Source organism: Bicyclus anynana, chromosome 14, assembly GCF_947172395.1.
Source record: "Bicyclus anynana chromosome 14, ilBicAnyn1.1, whole genome shotgun sequence".
NCBI classification, from domain to species: domain Eukaryota; kingdom Metazoa; phylum Arthropoda; class Insecta; order Lepidoptera; family Nymphalidae; genus Bicyclus; species Bicyclus anynana.
The window spans coordinates 6,013,611-6,031,079 of NC_069096.1; the positions used below are offsets into that span (position 1 = coordinate 6,013,611).

General features: G+C 33.9%; 3 protein-coding genes across 8 annotated transcripts; 2 read left to right on the plus strand and 1 right to left on the minus strand.

Annotated features, from left to right (window-relative positions):
- Positions 1–7,005: 7,005 nt before the first annotated feature.
- Positions 7,006–9,687, minus strand: LOC112046225 (THO complex subunit 4). 2 transcript variants are annotated; one of them, XM_024082796.2, is made up of 4 exons: positions 9,310–9,687; positions 8,429–8,657; positions 7,910–8,095; positions 7,006–7,321 (listed from the first exon to the last, which is right to left on the minus strand). In XM_024082796.2, exons 1-4 carry the CDS (start codon positions 9,511–9,513, stop codon positions 7,170–7,172), a joined length of 771 nt encoding a protein of 256 aa, XP_023938564.1. In that variant the 5' UTR covers positions 9,514–9,687; the 3' UTR covers positions 7,006–7,169. The 2 variants fall into 2 exon arrangements, with proteins under 2 accessions (XP_023938564.1, XP_023938565.1); XM_024082797.2 differs by having other exon boundaries at positions 8,429–8,642; positions 9,310–9,683.
- A 365-nt stretch (positions 9,688–10,052) lies between these two features.
- Positions 10,053–13,154, plus strand: LOC112046226 (U6 small nuclear RNA (adenine-(43)-N(6))-methyltransferase). Of its 3 annotated transcripts, none has more exons than XM_052885557.1 (7): positions 10,053–10,202; positions 10,446–10,659; positions 10,727–10,879; positions 11,491–11,626; positions 12,046–12,162; positions 12,356–12,516; positions 12,612–13,154. In XM_052885557.1, the coding sequence occupies exons 2-7, from the start codon at positions 10,614–10,616 to the stop codon at positions 13,151–13,153; spliced, it is 1,155 nt and encodes a 384-aa protein (XP_052741517.1). In that variant the 5' UTR covers positions 10,053–10,202; positions 10,446–10,613; the 3' UTR covers position 13,154. The 3 variants fall into 3 exon arrangements, with proteins under 3 accessions (XP_052741517.1, XP_052741516.1, XP_023938566.2); XM_052885556.1 differs by having other exon boundaries at positions 10,057–10,363; XM_024082798.2 differs by having other exon boundaries at positions 10,060–10,363; positions 10,739–10,879.
- Positions 13,155–14,051: 897 nt separating this feature from the next.
- LOC112046228 (histone RNA hairpin-binding protein) lies at positions 14,052–16,589 on the plus strand. 3 transcript variants are annotated; one of them, XM_024082801.2, is made up of 5 exons: positions 14,098–14,261; positions 14,343–14,424; positions 15,142–15,250; positions 16,014–16,133; positions 16,277–16,589. In XM_024082801.2, exons 2-5 carry the CDS (start codon positions 14,349–14,351, stop codon positions 16,446–16,448), a joined length of 477 nt encoding a protein of 158 aa, XP_023938569.1. In that variant the 5' UTR covers positions 14,098–14,261; positions 14,343–14,348; the 3' UTR covers positions 16,449–16,589. The 3 variants fall into 3 exon arrangements, with proteins under 3 accessions (XP_052741518.1, XP_023938569.1, XP_023938570.1); XM_024082802.2 differs by having other exon boundaries at positions 14,098–14,256; XM_052885558.1 differs by having other exon boundaries at positions 14,052–14,424.
- Positions 16,590–17,469: the final 880 nt, after the last annotated feature.

The following is a 17,469-nucleotide window of genomic DNA, read 5'->3' on the forward strand; positions in this document are numbered from 1 at the left end:
AAGAATCGCCTTTTTGAGCCAAAAAATCGATATTCTAAGTTATCTGTAATACTGAACTGAATCGATATTTCAGTCTTGAAAATTGACATTTGATATTTATTAATTTCTGTTTTTCTTGGCCATAACATAGTAAAAGTCCATTTAACGCCTATGCGTTAAAAAGTTTTTTAAATAAATAAAAACAATAAAAATAAATTGTGTTGTCCGATGTATTTTAGATTAAGTATCATAATAGTTTAGTATAGTTGTATAAGGTATAGAAATGATTATCGTAATTTGTATATTTCCTCACCAGTCATGATTTAAAATATTAATATTGCAAATAAATTTTAAACTTTTGATTTAGACAGTTGCATGCAGTGTTTACCTATAAATAGATTTGCATTTTATCTTTCTGCTCCTTGCATTTGTGTTTTATAACTTTCCAACTTTTGTGGCCATTTTCTGAAAAATGAATGCGGGACTTTTTGTGGATAGATAGGGTTGGGGGTTGGTAAAGTTCAGTCAGCATACGATACCTACCAAAATTACATAATAAACGTAAAACTTAGGTACAAAAGTCAAAAGCATTTTTGTATATCACAGTAATATAATATTAACGCGCAATGCGTATAGATGCAGCGCTAATGTTCGTGCGTGCGTGTAGGTGTTGTGTATGTGTGTGTCGTGTGGTGGAAAATGCGGGACATGCGGGACGCATCCAACGTTTTACGCGACTACTTTACTAATTATTTCAAAGCGGGATTACATCTAGCATTACGGGATGGTCCCATAAAATACGGGACGGTTGGCCGCCTTATATTATTTGTATGTCTGTTGGTAGACCAAATAAAGAAAAAAAAAATTGTTGACCTATGTTACAACACCTATGAATTTTATCGCAGATCTTATTTAAGTGTGATTTATTTTTTGTCTTTTCTTAATGTTAAGAATACTGTGTTTTTATATAAACTAACTACATTCCACCTTGGCATGTAGTTAGTTTATATATTATTTTGTTTGTCTAATTCAATGTTTGGCATGCATAAGTTACGATGAGTATAAGGCATGGGATACTTTGTTAAGGTAATATAAATAATGATTTTAAATAAAGAAATCCCTGATTGGCTGTTAAGTAATTCTTTATTATGTATCTCGTATTAACTAGAATTTTATTTAAATTGTATATGTAAATTTGAAAATATCGATTTTTTTTATAAATCTATCTTTTAAATCTCGATTTAATTCGGAATTGAGTTATCAGATTACGTTACGGTTATGTATCTTGTTATATACGAAATAAAATGAATATTTTAGAAAATGGTCTCATAAATGTAAATTTTTTGCTAATCGGTTTACTAGGTAACGTTACGGTTATGTATATTGTTTTTCATAAAAAAGAATTACATGAAAACAATTGTTTAAGTAAACTTGAAAAAAAAACAATTTATTCAGAAATATTTTTTTTAACCTTGCTTTTCTTGTGAATCGATTTATCAAGTTACAATTTGAATCGATCTTTTTTGGAAAGAACCGCAATCCCTAAACCCTATCAGGCACTCACTGTCACTGTCAACGTCAAATGCATAGGGCATCCACCTTAGACCATTAATAACGGGACGTGGTTCGCACCCAAATTCACCAACAAAAAAGTCTGTCATTTTTTGAGGGGGACGAGGTAAACTCACACATCGAAAACATTTAACACCATTAAGTATATTCTGTGTCCATACACTACACACAACTATAAATTTGACTCGCAATACCCACACGCGTAATTTTTACACACACTAACAAACACATTGTCCACAGTAAAAATATATACAAGCAGTATACTCGGCCGTATTTTTGAAATAAATACTTACAGCGCGCGGTACGTAAACTGCCTGCCTCCAGCATTTTAATTACATTTGCCAACTTTGTATTTCCATTTAGTTTTGTGATTGTAAATATACTTTTTTTATGTAAACAAATAAAATATTTTGTAAATTGTAGTAAGATAGGAAGTGATCAATAAAATGCGTGTTGTTTTTTGATTGGTAGATTTAAATAAGGCTGATACTCATCAATGACCTTGAAGGATAGGTCGTATTCATGTGTTTATTTTGGTGATGCCATCTAGGTTTTACCTCCACACTACGTGACCAAATATTAAAAAACCGGTCAAGTGCGTGTCGGGCCACGCGCAGTGTAGGGTTTTTTGTTTTTATTGTTTTTATTAAAAATTTGATAAAATTAAGGTTTAAATACTTTCAAATGAAACGTTACTCCATCTTTTACTAAACTACAAGTTTTTGGCCGTTTTTTATGCCATTTAACTACATAAACCGGCATTTTTAGGGAGCTCCTTACACGACAAAAACGATTACAACAATGAAACATCGATTCTGTAGCAACAGTTTTTATAAATGCAGTTTTTATAATCTATGATCTAATGATCATAGATTTTTGATCTTTGCCAGAGGGGTAACGGTTAGCGAACCACGTCCAGTTATTAATGGTCTAAGGCATCCACAGATCATTAATTTGGATAGGTACATAACCCATAATAGACAAAGAACAATCGGCCAAGGGCGTGTCGAGCCACGCGCAGTATAGGGTTCCGTAGATTAACAACGAAATTAGTATGCAAATTTTTAATTACTTTTTTTTTAATAACATTCCTAACATAAAAAGAAAATCGAAGTAATTATTCTGTAGATATTATTTAAATAGTTATTACTATCCTTTGGAAGTTTGAAAAACGCGAGTCTCCGATCCTCATTATTATTTAGGCAGCCAAATACACAACAATATTTTTTCCCCATTTTTTTTTGGTTAATAATATTACGAACGACGAACGATAAACACTATAAAAAGAAAGCTATTTAAAGATTCGACCAACTGAATGTTCAAGTACCTACTTAGTTAGATTAAATAGGAGATCATTCACGCTCTTTATGGCATAAAAGTTGTCGGGTGGCCCTGAACCAAGTTATACAGGTTCGACGATTCGTTATTTCCATACATTTTGTTAATTTTCAAAAACGCCCGCAAAGAAAAAAAATATTTTCGTATCGTTAGAACTTCCCATTTGGAAAAATAGTTAGTAAGGCACAAATGTTGTAGGATTGGTCTGAAACAAGTTATTAAGGTTCGATGACTCGTTACTTCTATACATTTTATTTGAGTTTCGTAAGTGCCCACCAACAAAAACGCTACGTATTGGTAGATCACAATGAATGATCTTATAATATTATTATGATATAGTTAGGTACCTAGCTACCTCCCAAACGATTTTCGTTTATAAAGGTATTAATATACCTATAAATATAAGTTTGTTAAAGTATAGGTAGGTAGGAATGTTTTAACACCTATTTGAATTTTATAGTAATTTAAACCTTTAGTCGTAATCTCGTACCAGTCATTCTTAACGAAGTTTAGTTTCATATACAAAATACATAGTAGGTAACGTAGGCATATCTTCGTAGAATACTTACCTAAGGCAAACAGTGTAAAATATTTCAAACTTCTTCCCTACCCCTAACTTACCCTACCCTACCCTACCCCTACCTCTATACCCTACCCGTACCCTACCTGTACCCTACCCGTACCCTACCCTATACCTTCCCTACCTTACCCCTATTCTTAGCAAAATCGGTCCAGCCCTTTGCGCGTAGTGCGATGACCAAGGGAAATAGAGTCTTCTATGCTAATATTATATAGAGGTAAAGTTTGTGTGGTTGTAGGAGTTAATCTCTGGATCTACTGGACCGATTTGGAAAATTGTTTTACCAATAGAAAGCTACGTTATTTGCGAGTGTCTTATGCTGTTTGATCCCCATACTTACAAGGTAACGGAAACTACGTAATTGAAAGCGCGGGGCGTCTTAAAGCAGAATTTCTGCGTCTTTTAGAAATTTTGTATTATCTCCCATACTATTTAACTAATTAACATACCGTAAAGGGAAAATCTTATCTCCATAATATCCTTGTGATTATAAAATAATTTATTTTGATAAGAATTTAAGTTTAGTAGTATAAATAATGACGTAAACCTAAATATATAAAACTAGCGGACGCCCGCGACTTCGTCCGCGTAAATTTCGATTCTACTACCCCTACCCTACCCTACCACTACTCCTACCCCCACCCTACCCCTACCCCTACCCTACCCCAAACCTACTCCTACCCTACCCCTACTTTACCTACACCCTACCCCCATCCTACCCCTATCCTCCCCGTACCCTATCCCTTTCCTACCCCTATCTCACCCGTACCCCTATCTCACGCCTATCCTACCCCTACCCTACCACTTCCCTATCCTACCCGTACCTCTACCCTACCACTACCCTAACTCTACCCCTACCCTACCACTACCCTAAACCCGGCCCTAAACCTACCCTACCCCTACACTACCCCTACGCTTCCCTACCCGTACCCTACCCTACCCTGTAACTTCTCTATCTTACTCCTACCCTTAGCAAAATTGGTCCAATCCTTCGAGAGTGGTGGTATGACCAAGATAAATAGAGACTTCTATGCTATTAATATAAAGAGGTAAAGTTCGTGTGGTTGTAGGAGGTAATCTCTGGATCTACTGGACCGATTTGGAAAATTGTTTTACCAATAGAAAGCTACGTTATTTGCGTGTGTCATAGGCTATGTTTGATCCCCATATTCACACGGGAACGGGAACTACGTAAATGAAAGCGCCGGGCGTCATATAGCGGAATTTCTGCGTCTTTTAGAAATTTTGTATTATCTCCGAAACTATTTAAGTAATTAACATACTGTAAAGGGCAAATCTTATCTCCATAATATCCTTGTGATTATTAAATAATTTATTTTGATAAGAATTTAAGTTTAGTAGTATAAATAATGACGTAAACCTAAGTATATAAAATTAATAATGTTTAAAACACAAAAGGTACTATATCTGCTAATATATAGAAGATAGGTATATGGTGTCGCGGACTTTTTTGTAGAACTTTTAAAGATACATAAAGTCTCCATACATTAATTTCAATTTTACACAATAGTTAAGGCAGCGCATGCGAATAAGTCTGTTTAAGAGGATTTTCAGTCCGACCTGTATGACAAAAACTGTGATAACTCGGCTAATATATATGATACCAATATTAAATATAGCCTATAGCACTCCCCGATAATGTAGCATTTTACTGGTGAAAGAATTTTTAAAATCGGACCAGTAGTTCCGAAGATTACCCCATTTAAAAAATGTGACAAACTTACAAACTTTACCTCTTTATAATATTAAGTATAGATAAATATTTTTAAAACACTAAAGGTACTATATCTGCTAAAATATAGAAGGTAGATATATGGTGTCGCGGACTTTTTTGTATAAATTTCAAAGGTACATAAAGCCTCCATACATTGATTTCATTTTCACACAATGGATAAGGCAGCACATGCGAATAAGTCTGTTTATGAGGAACTAGCTTATGCCGCGCGGTTTCGTCCGCGTGGTTTCCGTTCCTGTAGGAATACGGGGATAATATATAGCCTATAGCCTTCCTCGATAAATGGGTTATCTAACAATGAAAGAATTTTTCAAATCGGACCAATAGTTCCTGAGATTAGCGCGTTAAATCAAACAAACAAACAAACTCTTCAGCTTTATAATATTAGTATAGATATAGATTTCGGTCCTACCTGTATGACAAAAAGGATGATAACTCTGCTAATATATATGATACCTATATAAAATACAGCACTCCTCGATAACGAAGCATTCTACTGGTGAAAGAATTTTAAAAATCGGATCAGTAGTTCCGAAGATTACACCTTTCAAAGAAAGTTGCAAACTTACATCTTTATAATATTAGTATAGATATAGATAAATTAAAATATGACAGGTTACTTCTTGGGTTACGTTTACTATTTATAGATCACGCTCACGATCGCAGTTTTCCCCGTTTCACTATTGCTTGCGAGCGTTGCAATTATAGATTTACGATTCGGTACAAGTACAATCATAAGCCCAAAAGCAATGGGTTCAAAGAACCATGTCTTTCTTCATTGAATGGGTTACGGTTCTGTGCATAGAATTATACCGACTCGTAAATCGAAACAGTGGTGTGGCACTGATTCCACTAATTCCTCTATGATCATCCATCTTTAACATATTATTTTTCTATATCCGTTTCCGGCGTTTCGATAAAAAAAAAACTCCCTCTTTTGCCGGCCTCCATGGCGCTGAGGTATGCGTGGTGGATTTATAAGACAGAGGTCTAGACTTCGAACCCGGCAGGGTCGATTGAGGTTTAATTGATCTAGATCTGGCTAGTAGGAGGCATCGGCCATTGCTAGATACCACCCTACCAGCAAAGAAGTAGTGCCAATCTATTTAGCGTTCCGGTACGATGTCGTGTAGAAACCGAAAGGGGTGTAATTTTCATCTTCCTCATATCAAGTTAGCCCGCTTTCATTTTAGATTGCATCATCACTTACCATCAGGGGTGATTGTAATCAAGGGCTTACATGACAAAATCAAGTGAAAGAAAATTTATTTTTTCGATTCTAAAGATGAAAATACAGGCTTAGGCTCAAGTGCCCCCGTGCTGCATACGGTACCCAAGTGGAAGAGCAAAACAGTCGGAAACACGCAGCCCGCAAAGCCATTGAAGTTTGTCCCTGGCCCTTCTGCCAGTACCTACCACCAACGCATGGAACACAGCTTCCCAGGTCGCCCCGCAGCTTGCTGCTGCAACATCCATCTTCAACGCTTTCCAAGCGATCTCCAGCCTCCTGGACATAGTTTATCCAACCTAACTTTAATTAGTGCAGTACCTAACTTGTATTAATCCAATTCCATTTCAAATTATAGCAGAATTGGTTCAGTAGCTGCAGAATGACTAACAAACATACATAAACTTTCGCTTTAAGATTTAAGTGATAATTCTTTGTAAACTAAATAATAAATATAGATCAACTAAAAGAGAATAAAATAATGATTGTCCTTCTACTCATGATAGTTTCTTAGTCAATAAGGATTATATTACAACAATAAAACTAACTTCATGATGTCCTTATTATATTTAAAAATATCATCAAACAATTCCACCAATCTTCATTGATGTTGTCAAATATTTTGGCAATAGGTAACAAAACCAAAAATTCTTTCAGAAGTACTCATTACATTAATCTTAGTATTAGGTATGTGATTAGTCTAGGTAAAGCTTCTATCACTTTATTTCTTTAACATAAGCATCGAGTTCTGCATCTAGTTGTTCTGCAGTAGGCACCGGCCGTCGGCCGCGACCGGCACCCCCCCGCCCCCCGCGCCGCGCACCTCCCCGCCCGCCGCCTGCCGCCACTTGGGGTCTGGTTCCACCACCTGTTGGTAAAAGTTCATTTTAAATCTGTGATTCAAAGCAGTGTGTCTCAGGAGCCTTATGATAAACGCAATTATTTAAATGTAGTGCTACTTATACTTATTTATATTGAGAAAGAATAGAATAAAGAACTTAAGCTAACTTATCCTAATAACTATACAAATCATGCCCATGTGGAATGGTGGCAAGAATACTGGCTGCATTTCCGCGCTGTACAGCCAGGCTGATCCTTTGCACAAAAAATTAGCCAGCAAATTTTTAAGCATTCCTACGATTTACTCTTGCTCATAGGAATCATCACCAGTAGCCTATTTTTTATCAGTCATTGCAAAGCCCAGTTTCACTCCTCACAGAACAAGGGAATTGTGAGGTTACACTCAACATGTTTCTCCAATGGAGGTTGGGTTAACAGTGATAATATTTGATACTTTATTAATTACTACCAGATGTTAATGATAATACAGCCTAACCCAGAACTGAAATCCTCATGTTTTGTAGCAGTTATGTACATTTGACCTCTTTGAACCTCATTTCAAATGAATACAGAGTAAATATGCCTATTACTTGAAAAAACAAACAAATTAATTTACCTCTGCTGGAATTCCTTCTGACAGGTCGCCCTCCAACAGGTCTACTTCTTTCTTCACTCCTAAAGGTGCTGATTTCTGATGTGGCGAGTTGAATATTCATTGCACGTCCATCAAGTGGCACTCCATTGTATTGTTTCATAGCTTTCAAAGCATCTGCTCTTCTTTCAAAGAGGACATCTGCCGTACCTATAACAATTACAAACAAATATTTATCTGTAAGAATGCATGTTATTAATATTATGCATCATATCATGCATAAAATTAATTTTAACAATTGTATTTATTTTCTTTGTCTATACAATACAATAACAAAATTCATTTTGTACAAAAACAATTAAGGTAACTTTGAGCCTATTTCAGGATAATTGAAAATATGTTTTTAAATTATATAAACCAACTAAATAAACAAACTAAATAATTGTGTCTCCTATATTGTATTACCAATGTTAATGTAATTGAAAGCAACAGCTTTGTTGACAATGATAAAAGAAGTTCAAAATAACAACAATTCATACATACCTAATGATCTTCCAGATCTGTCGTAATGAACTGCAGCACTTTTGAGCATGCCAAACTCTGAAAATAGCTCTTGGATATCAGAGTCTGAAACTCCAAAATCCAAATTGGAGACGAGAAGTTTAGTGGGCCCAGTTGAGATGGGCGCATTCCTCTGTATCTTCCTATCACTGAAGTCACTAAACATGTCATGTTTCCATGTGCTGTTCACATCACCCTGAAATAGGTTGTCCTTCATAGATCATGCCAACTGCCCCTGCCAGCTTCTTTGAGCTTGCACTCAAAATACTTAGCAAACATTAGTTGTACATGTTCTATTCCATCCTCAAACTTGTCTAACATTAATTACAGAATATTCTTTTAACAATACATCAAGTAACAAACAAATTACAATTTGGAATTTTTAAATAAACAATCAATTCAAATACATAAATGTTTACATCACTGACACTGCACTTTTTTTTATAAACTGATAAACAAGAAGTTTTAAAGTGAAAATCCATGTTTGCACAACTGATGACTCAACTTGAAGATAAATTCTGAGTTCCCCAAACTCCATAATCATCAGGTGTATGTTACGAAGACAGGACCGCAACTTGTAGAACTGCTTGGATTTGCTTGTTGATGCTGGGTGTACATATTTAACATCGGATTTACAATCCAAATGCCTTAAGATGGAATTATTCCAGCAAAAATGTAAATTCGGCAGCTGAGGACTAAGCATAGGAGCAAAATGGCTAAAATTTATTTTTAAATGAACTATTTTCCCGTAGATAACACTACTTAATTTATATATGAGTTGTACCAGGAGTGACGCACTTGACGCGTCATTTTAGCACGTTGGTCCGCCATTTTGTAATTGTATAATCAACTATTCGAATTACCCTTGTATAATTAGCAGGTTTAGACACCCCGCCACGATTTCGACCACGTAGAATGGCACCACCAGTACGCCCGTTACGAAAACCTCCACCACCTCCACGACCAGGCTTTTTTACGTCAAATTTTCTGCCTGCTCCACCTCCGCTTCTTCCTTTCTTGCTGGCTTTTATTATGTCGTCTAGAGCCATATCGATTTTGTCAACCATTTTTTCAACTTTATATATTTATTCTTTTAAAAATAAAATTAACTGATATCGTTTAGGTACTTTAAATAAAATTTAATAACAGAAAAGAAAAGAACTTCACTGAACGGGTTATTTTTACAAAATAAATGCGTCTCCTGTGCACGCACGTAGACCAAAAGAAAACACAGACCACAAATGAAGAAAGAAAATAAGTCAAAATCACAGACAAAATAATAAATGATAATAATGTTTTCTTTTTTTTTTATAACACATGTATGTTATGGTTCTTGGTTTTTTGAATGTAAGGCCTAGTCCGGACTACTTTAATATTTTAGTCGTGCGATTTTTGAGCGGTAAATCCAAAAATTTTTGTACTCGACTAAAATAGGTACTTAAGTAGTCATAATATCGCCCAAAAATCGTTCGTACTCGACTAAATCAGTAAATTACTAAAGTAGTCCGAACTAGGCCTTTTCATGAATTTATAATAGTTGGTCTATGGACTAGAATTTTACTTTAATCTGTGGGCTGCAATTCAGAACCTGAGTCCGGAGCCGTAAAGCCAGTTTTAAAAAATAAAAATTGTCAATTATCAATCTTGTTTTGACGTTTGTGTTATTAAGTAAACAAAACAAACTTAGGAAATAAAAATTATTATATTTAAAATAACTTACCGGAATAAGTTACCGGAGATATCATACAACTAATCTGTAAATGATAATTTTTTTTTTTTTATCAATACACTTTATTACTATTATAACCTACAATGGCTTTAAATAAGTTTATGCATCCTCGTAACATTTACAAAATGCGCCCTGACTTTGTAAAGCTGGCAAAAACATACGAAGAATTCTCAGAAATAGCTAAAGTGGTAGATAATTAAAAAAATTTCATAGACTTATATTTATTATAAAATATGTACCTTTAACTCAATTCCCATTGCTATATTTTAGGATGTCAGTGGAAAAGTAAGTATTGATTTTAAGGATCCCAATTCGTTGAGAATTCTAACACAATGTTTGCTGAAGGCTGACTTTGGTCTGGACATAGTTATTCCTGAAGATCGCTTAGTACCAACACTTCCACTCCGGTTGAATTATATACTATGGATTGAAGATTTGATGAGTGCTATCAATAAAAGTGATCCTATTTTTGGCCTTGATATAGGTGAGTTATATTGGTGTGCTGTACCTAGTTGTAAAGAAATAATGAGTAAAGAGAAATAAATGGTAAGAAATATTTTTAGGTACCGGAGCTTGTGCAATATATCCCTTGTTGGCTGCAGTTAAGAATAAATGGCACATGGTGGGATTAGAAACAGATTCTGAAAGTTTGCAACATGCTACATACAACATTAGCAAGAATAATTTACAAAATTATATTGAAGGTACAACATATTTGTTAAACAATACAACAAGTAGAAGTCATTGTTAAAATCTGTTGTTGTCACAAATCCTCAGTAGGGCCCTAAATTTGAAAGTTGCAGGTGTTACAGCCTTGATGGGTCTGCTATGTTTTGTATTTATTTCTGACAAAACAAAACATAGACAAAAATATTGAATCATGTACTAAATACTTTGAGCTTATTGTTTTATGTTCATGAGCCTGCTCACTATTTTTCTTCTCATGTATTTATTTACATTTTTCATTTTATTTTCATAATGCTTAAAAAATACAAAATATAAAACAAAAGTAAAACACTTAGACACTTTTCCAGTTGCTTTATACTATATTATTAGGCAAGTAAATCATGACTTACGTAATAAAATAATGATCTCTATAAATATGTGAAAATAAACTTTATATAAACTGAGGAAATAATTCTTACAAAACATGTGTTTGTTTGCTTTTTTTAACTTTTAATCTACCATAAACCTGTGTAGATATGTAACTAATGGTTATGAAGATGTTATCTCATAATACAGTTCTGTAAGTTGCTATGTAACTTAAGTATAATATTCAGTGTCAGACAATGTACACCCAAAATAATGATTGCAGTGAAAGAAAATACCACAAAGTCAGTACTTGAATATATGTTTTTGGATGAAAACAGCCAAACATTTGAATTTTGTATGTGTAACCCACCATTTTACACTAACATAGAAGAACTATGGGAGTCTCGTAGCCCAGCCAGGTAAAATTGAATCATATATTTGACTGATCGATGCTCTGCGGTTTTACCTCCGTTTCCGTTCCCGTGCAAATATGGGGTATAAAATATAGACTATGATGCTCACAAATAATGTGGCTTTTACTAGTGCTAAAAGAATTTTCAAAATTGATTTAGTAGATCCAGAGATTGTCCTTTTTGATATCAAAATATATTAGCTATATGAATCTTTACGACTGGGCCTAAGCTTCCAAAAAAATGTTTGTACATATAATGAACACAGCTATCTAAAAATATAATAATGTCATGTGTTATATGTACTTGTAATTAAAGTTTTTGGTTTAATTAAGGTTAGCTTTTGGGTTTATTAAGGTTTTTGACTTCTTGTTACATATATAAATGAGAATCAAACATTACATATAAAGATATTGCTTCCATTATAGGCCTGAACCTAAAAATGGCTTTACTGGATCACCACATGAGCTTATAACTGAAGGTGGAGAGTTGCAGTTCTGTAGAAAAATTATTGAAGAAAGCAAACTACACAAAGACAAAATTCTGTGAGTGATGTCTGTATACATATTAAAATTTAAATGCATATAATTACAACTTTTAAATAAATAATAGTAAATAGTATGTTAATGTTTTACAGTTTTATACAGGAATGGTGATGATTATTTTATTTGATTATTACGTTATATTCATAGACTGATTATTGTTTTAAAATGACCTTGAATTATTTTTGTTTTACAGAATATTTACCACTATGGTTGGGCATAAGTTTAATTTAAAGGAATTAATTATTGATTTAAAGGCTGATGGTATTAAATATACAACTACAGAGTTCTGTCAAGGTCGGGTCACCAGATGGGGACTAGCCTGGACATATCAAAATTATGATTTTTCAAAAATGTGTAAGAGCTTTTTGGACATTTACTTAATGACTTTTTTTTAGACCTAAAATATGAAGATTAATAATTTAATTATTTGCTTTTATTCTACTTTTCAGTCTCACCAAGAGAATTGAAGCCTAAGAAAAATGTTCCAATTTCATTTTCCTTACCAGAACTAAATGAATGCAATGATAATATGCAGAAGTTGAAAAACATACTACAAGATCTTCAAATTATTCATAAGGTTGTAACAAAACGAAAGAACGAATTGGTTCTTGATATTGAAGCAATGTCCAATACATGGTCAAACCAACGTCGTAAAAGAAGAATACTGAAGCGTTTGTCAGGGGACCAAATGAAAAAAGTAAAAAATGATTTAGAAATACCAACCAATGAGATATCAGAGAAAATTCATCACAATACTGATGAATTGCAAAAAACCATTATTGATAAGAGTATTGACCCTCTAGAGGGTACAAGTCATAATTTATCAAATAGCAAATCATTAGAAAATCAAACACCAGCAATAGTACATGGAATAATGAAAATAAATAACAAAGACAAGATTTTACATATTGAAATTGAATTTATAAATGGTAGCGCTGGTAAAGAAGGACTACATCAAATAGTTCAGTACATTAAAAATAATTGGAAATGATCATATTTTGTTTTAATCCAAAATAAAGGTGTCCCTGACCGCACGTTCGAAGTATTCGAATTTCATCTAAATTTGAAGCCCTTCCTGGTTCCATGGTTAGGAGGGCAGTCTAGAATGGTTTCTCTCCCAGATTGAGAGAGAGAGAGAGAGAGAGATCTATCAGTTATAGATATAGAACCTATCCTAGTTAAGTTGTATATCTATAACTGATAGATGGAACCATGGAATAAGAAAAAATAATGTAAGTAAGTATACTTACCTACCTGTAATTATACACGCATCGCTATCTAGCCCTAAAGTAAGAGTAGCCTCTTATAAGCACTGTCCCCGCCCTGTTGGTCCATGTCGTACCGTGGTCGTACCCACTCCTAATACAGTCTCTCCCGACTAGTTAGAAGGTATGGGAATATTGGTCATTTAAAAAAAAATGGCAAATATTTTTAGTAAAAAAAATAATATATATATGATTAAACACCCGGACATACATAGATGTTCTTAATACGAACATTTTTCCAGTTCTAGGAAATTGGGAATCGAACCTACGACCTTTGATGTAGAAGGTAGGGTACCCACTCGGCCATAGATCTGCCGTCAAGACCAATACGTATTGGAATAAAAGACAAAATAATTGTGCACGTGTGCGCTCAGTGTTGTAACTTTATTCGGATCACTCTTTGCATTTGCGGTGATTTTGGACGTAACCGTTCTACAGTACAAACAAAATTATTATCATTGAGTTTTGCCCATAACGGTTAAAGGCCGTACAGTACAGACTACTTTAGTCCGAGTGCTCTACTACTCTATGGTCACGATCACAGACTAACGATCTACGTAGTATCTATTAATCTGTGCTAACGATTTTGCCCATGGGGAAGGGAAAGATTATAGAAAAAAAAATGATTGACAATTGACAACAAGTAATTTCGCGCCGCTTTTGTGTATTTCCTTCTATTTGTTTTATGTTTTTCTCTTTTTACATTTTATGTATAATATTTGTTAATAATATTTTGTGACACAAATAATGTAGTGAATAGAATAGAGTTTATGTAGCAGAATGATATAGTATTGCTTTGTTTTGAGTGTTCACTTTCCTTTTTGTGGAGGTTTAGTTAGTGACGGATATAAAAATAAATAGTTTACTTAGTGTTGTTTGATTCGTTTGAATAATTGAATATTATAACAATTGTAGGTCACAATGAGTTTAAACGATTTTATAAACAAAAGTTGGAGTGAAATCTGTGACAATGCACAAGAAGAGGAAACTCCCCCAAGTAAGGCTGGTTCACTGTTTGGCTTACTAATAAATGTTACTTGCTCGGCTAGCACCTCAAACACCTTGACTCCCGGACATCATAAAATCACTGAGATTTAACAAAAGTTCAGCATTTTCATTGGCGAAGATGAGGTTCCCGATTCCTAAACGTCACTCTGGCCTGAAATGCAATCACGATATTGGGGATGTCCAGAAAGATGTTATTAATCTTAATAATCCCATTTGGTTACAACTGTTTAGGCTTACAACCCAGTCTTATAGAAGACCCCTGTAGAGACATGACATTTTATGGCAGATTTTTTTATGATTGTGTAAGCGCTGTAGGCTTCTTAACGGTCTCAGTGGCGTCACCAGGGGTTCTGGGTGAGTGCAGAAGCATCACCTGCTTATGGCAGAGTTTACGCTCACTTCCAAGCCTGGTGCCTCTTAAAGTGACGAATAAAGATATATACACAATCAGACTTGACATGCTTGGAATTTGGTTTTATATGAATCCAATTTCAATAAAACGAAGCTTATATAATATTTGTGAAGCTAAACTACTAAAGTACATTAGATTTCTTCTAAATTTTTAACCGACTTCCAATAAGGAGGAGGCTGTATGTATGTTTTTTGGTAATCTTTTTACAGTGCAGTCTGTTGGTTTTAACACTTACAAATACTACTATAGAATTATCTAGTTTCATGATAATAAAAATTTCATATTTATTCTCAGCTCGACGGGCGACAAAGGAAAAAATGAAAACTGACAGCAGAGAAAACTCCAGCAGTCGAAAAAAATCTAAACCTAATACCTACAATAAAAATGATACTGATAAAAGCAGGTAAAATTGTACTTGTCACTTGAATTTATTGGTGAATTTTAACCCTTCAAGTGTTTGACACTAAACTATTTTAATATGCAATGTGCATGTTTCTCTTGTATGGAACAAGCTGCTCTCTGGTGGGCCAGTGGTAGTCACCAAACGTTGATTGGTTGCACGACACAGGCTCCCGACAGTGAATGAGTTAAGGAGACATCTGTACATTTCAACTAAAAAAGCCATAACTTCACAATTTTATCCAAACAACATAAATGTTGATATCTTTACACACACTATTTGGTTACTTTTTCTTGATTTGAACTGTGAATATATGAAATATCTTTCTAGCAGTTATTTTATAAGTACAGATATCTTCCATGTATAGGCACCCTAGGCAAGCGTGTTCCGTCAAGCCTGCATCTTTACATCAGTTTTCCCAGCAGCCGAACAATATTATAGAGTAGCAATATAAAAATGAAGAATGTAGATGTATTTGATTGGATTGACATTTTGTTGATGGTAGAAATTCACCTAAATTTAGCAGCCATTGATATAAAAATTACAAGATTGAGTAAGTAGATGAAATAAAAGATAATTCTAATGTTGGTTGTGATTAGAACTTACTAATTTCAAATAGGGACACAAATTGATTTGCCTCTACATCATAGTTTCATTTTTTAATGGCTATCAAGAATCTTACTATTATATTGATGTTAGAGGCATATCAAATTTCATTTTCATTCAAGTCATCATCATCATCCTATTAAACTACTTTTGTTTACAGTCGACCTCAGAAGAAGTTAGAGTTGGAAACAGATCCAGAAATATTGCAACGGCGTCAGAAGCAGATAGACTATGGTAAAAACACTGTTGGCTATCACAATTACCTGCAAGAAGTGCCAATGTAAGTAATCTAGGAAATTGTAATGTTGTGTTGGTGTAAATATTTGTATTATAAAATTTTTTGTCTGATGTGAAAGTACAATTTTTTTTAAATTTTACAATATATGTTTTCTATTAGGAGTTAGATATTGTATTTTTTTTCAGAGACAAACGGACAAAGGATCACCCAAAAACTCCTGACAAGTTTGTAAAATATAGTCGAAGATCTTGGGATATGTTGATAAAAATGTGGAGGAAAAAATTGCATGAATATGATGGTGGGGAAGATGATCAAAATGAAGATGAAACAAGTGACAATCCTACAGAAGATTGCTAGATGACAAATAGCAAACTTGGACATAATATATTTTTTTTTGTTATAAAAAAGGTTTGTATATTCCTATCAACAAACTTAGTGAAAAGAGCCTAGAATATATAGATGTAACAAAAGATCTTTTTCACTACTCTTGCTCAAAAACACTGTCACATTACCACTCTACAGGGTGGCTAGACAAGCATTTCAATTTTGCTTTTTTATTTTTGTCTGTTATGCGTACTAGCCTACTATATATCGAAAAATGTTTAATTTGTAAATAGTGTAATCATACTAAATTTGTGTCTAAAACAAAGGTTTTATTCATAAATAGAATCATCATAGGTGGGTACGAGCAGAGTTTGGCTAATAAAAGTAGAGACTGCCAAATTAAAAGAAAGAAAAGTAAATTCTGAAAATTATAGTGCTAGTTAGATATTGGACTGATTTAAATACTTATTTGTAGGTAGTAATGTATTCACAAACAAAAAAATTATTTAAACAAACTATGAAAACACATGCTTTTTTTTAATTTGTTCAAACAATTTTTTAAGGTGGTTGAGATCACGCTTCCTTCATTAGCCAGGCTCTAGGTGCATATTTATTGCTCCGATTGTTTGATAAAAATTTGAAATTGGAACAAAATGCAGTGTTCTTGTCTGTGGAATGCGTATTTTTGTTATTGAGTTCAGAGCTGCTTCTGCAAAAAGAATTTTAACATGAATGCTGCACTGAATTATTTTAATTTCTAAGTAGTTAACCACACGGAAATAAAGCCATTATAAACTCAGTTTCTATTTAGCGGCCCATGCTTACAGCTTGTGCCCTAAAAATAGCTCGTATATAATGGGCCTTTTTAGCCCCTTGTATAACAATCTACTTTATCAGGCTGTGATCAGACCTGCAATTCTTCATATTTGAGTCCAGGCCTTTTAACTGTTGAGTTATTGGGGCAATATAGTATTATTATGTCCTGCTTTGAAAGCATTATATTACAGTGTGTCAGTAAATCTTCAAAATATATTAATTAGATAAGTATAAAAAA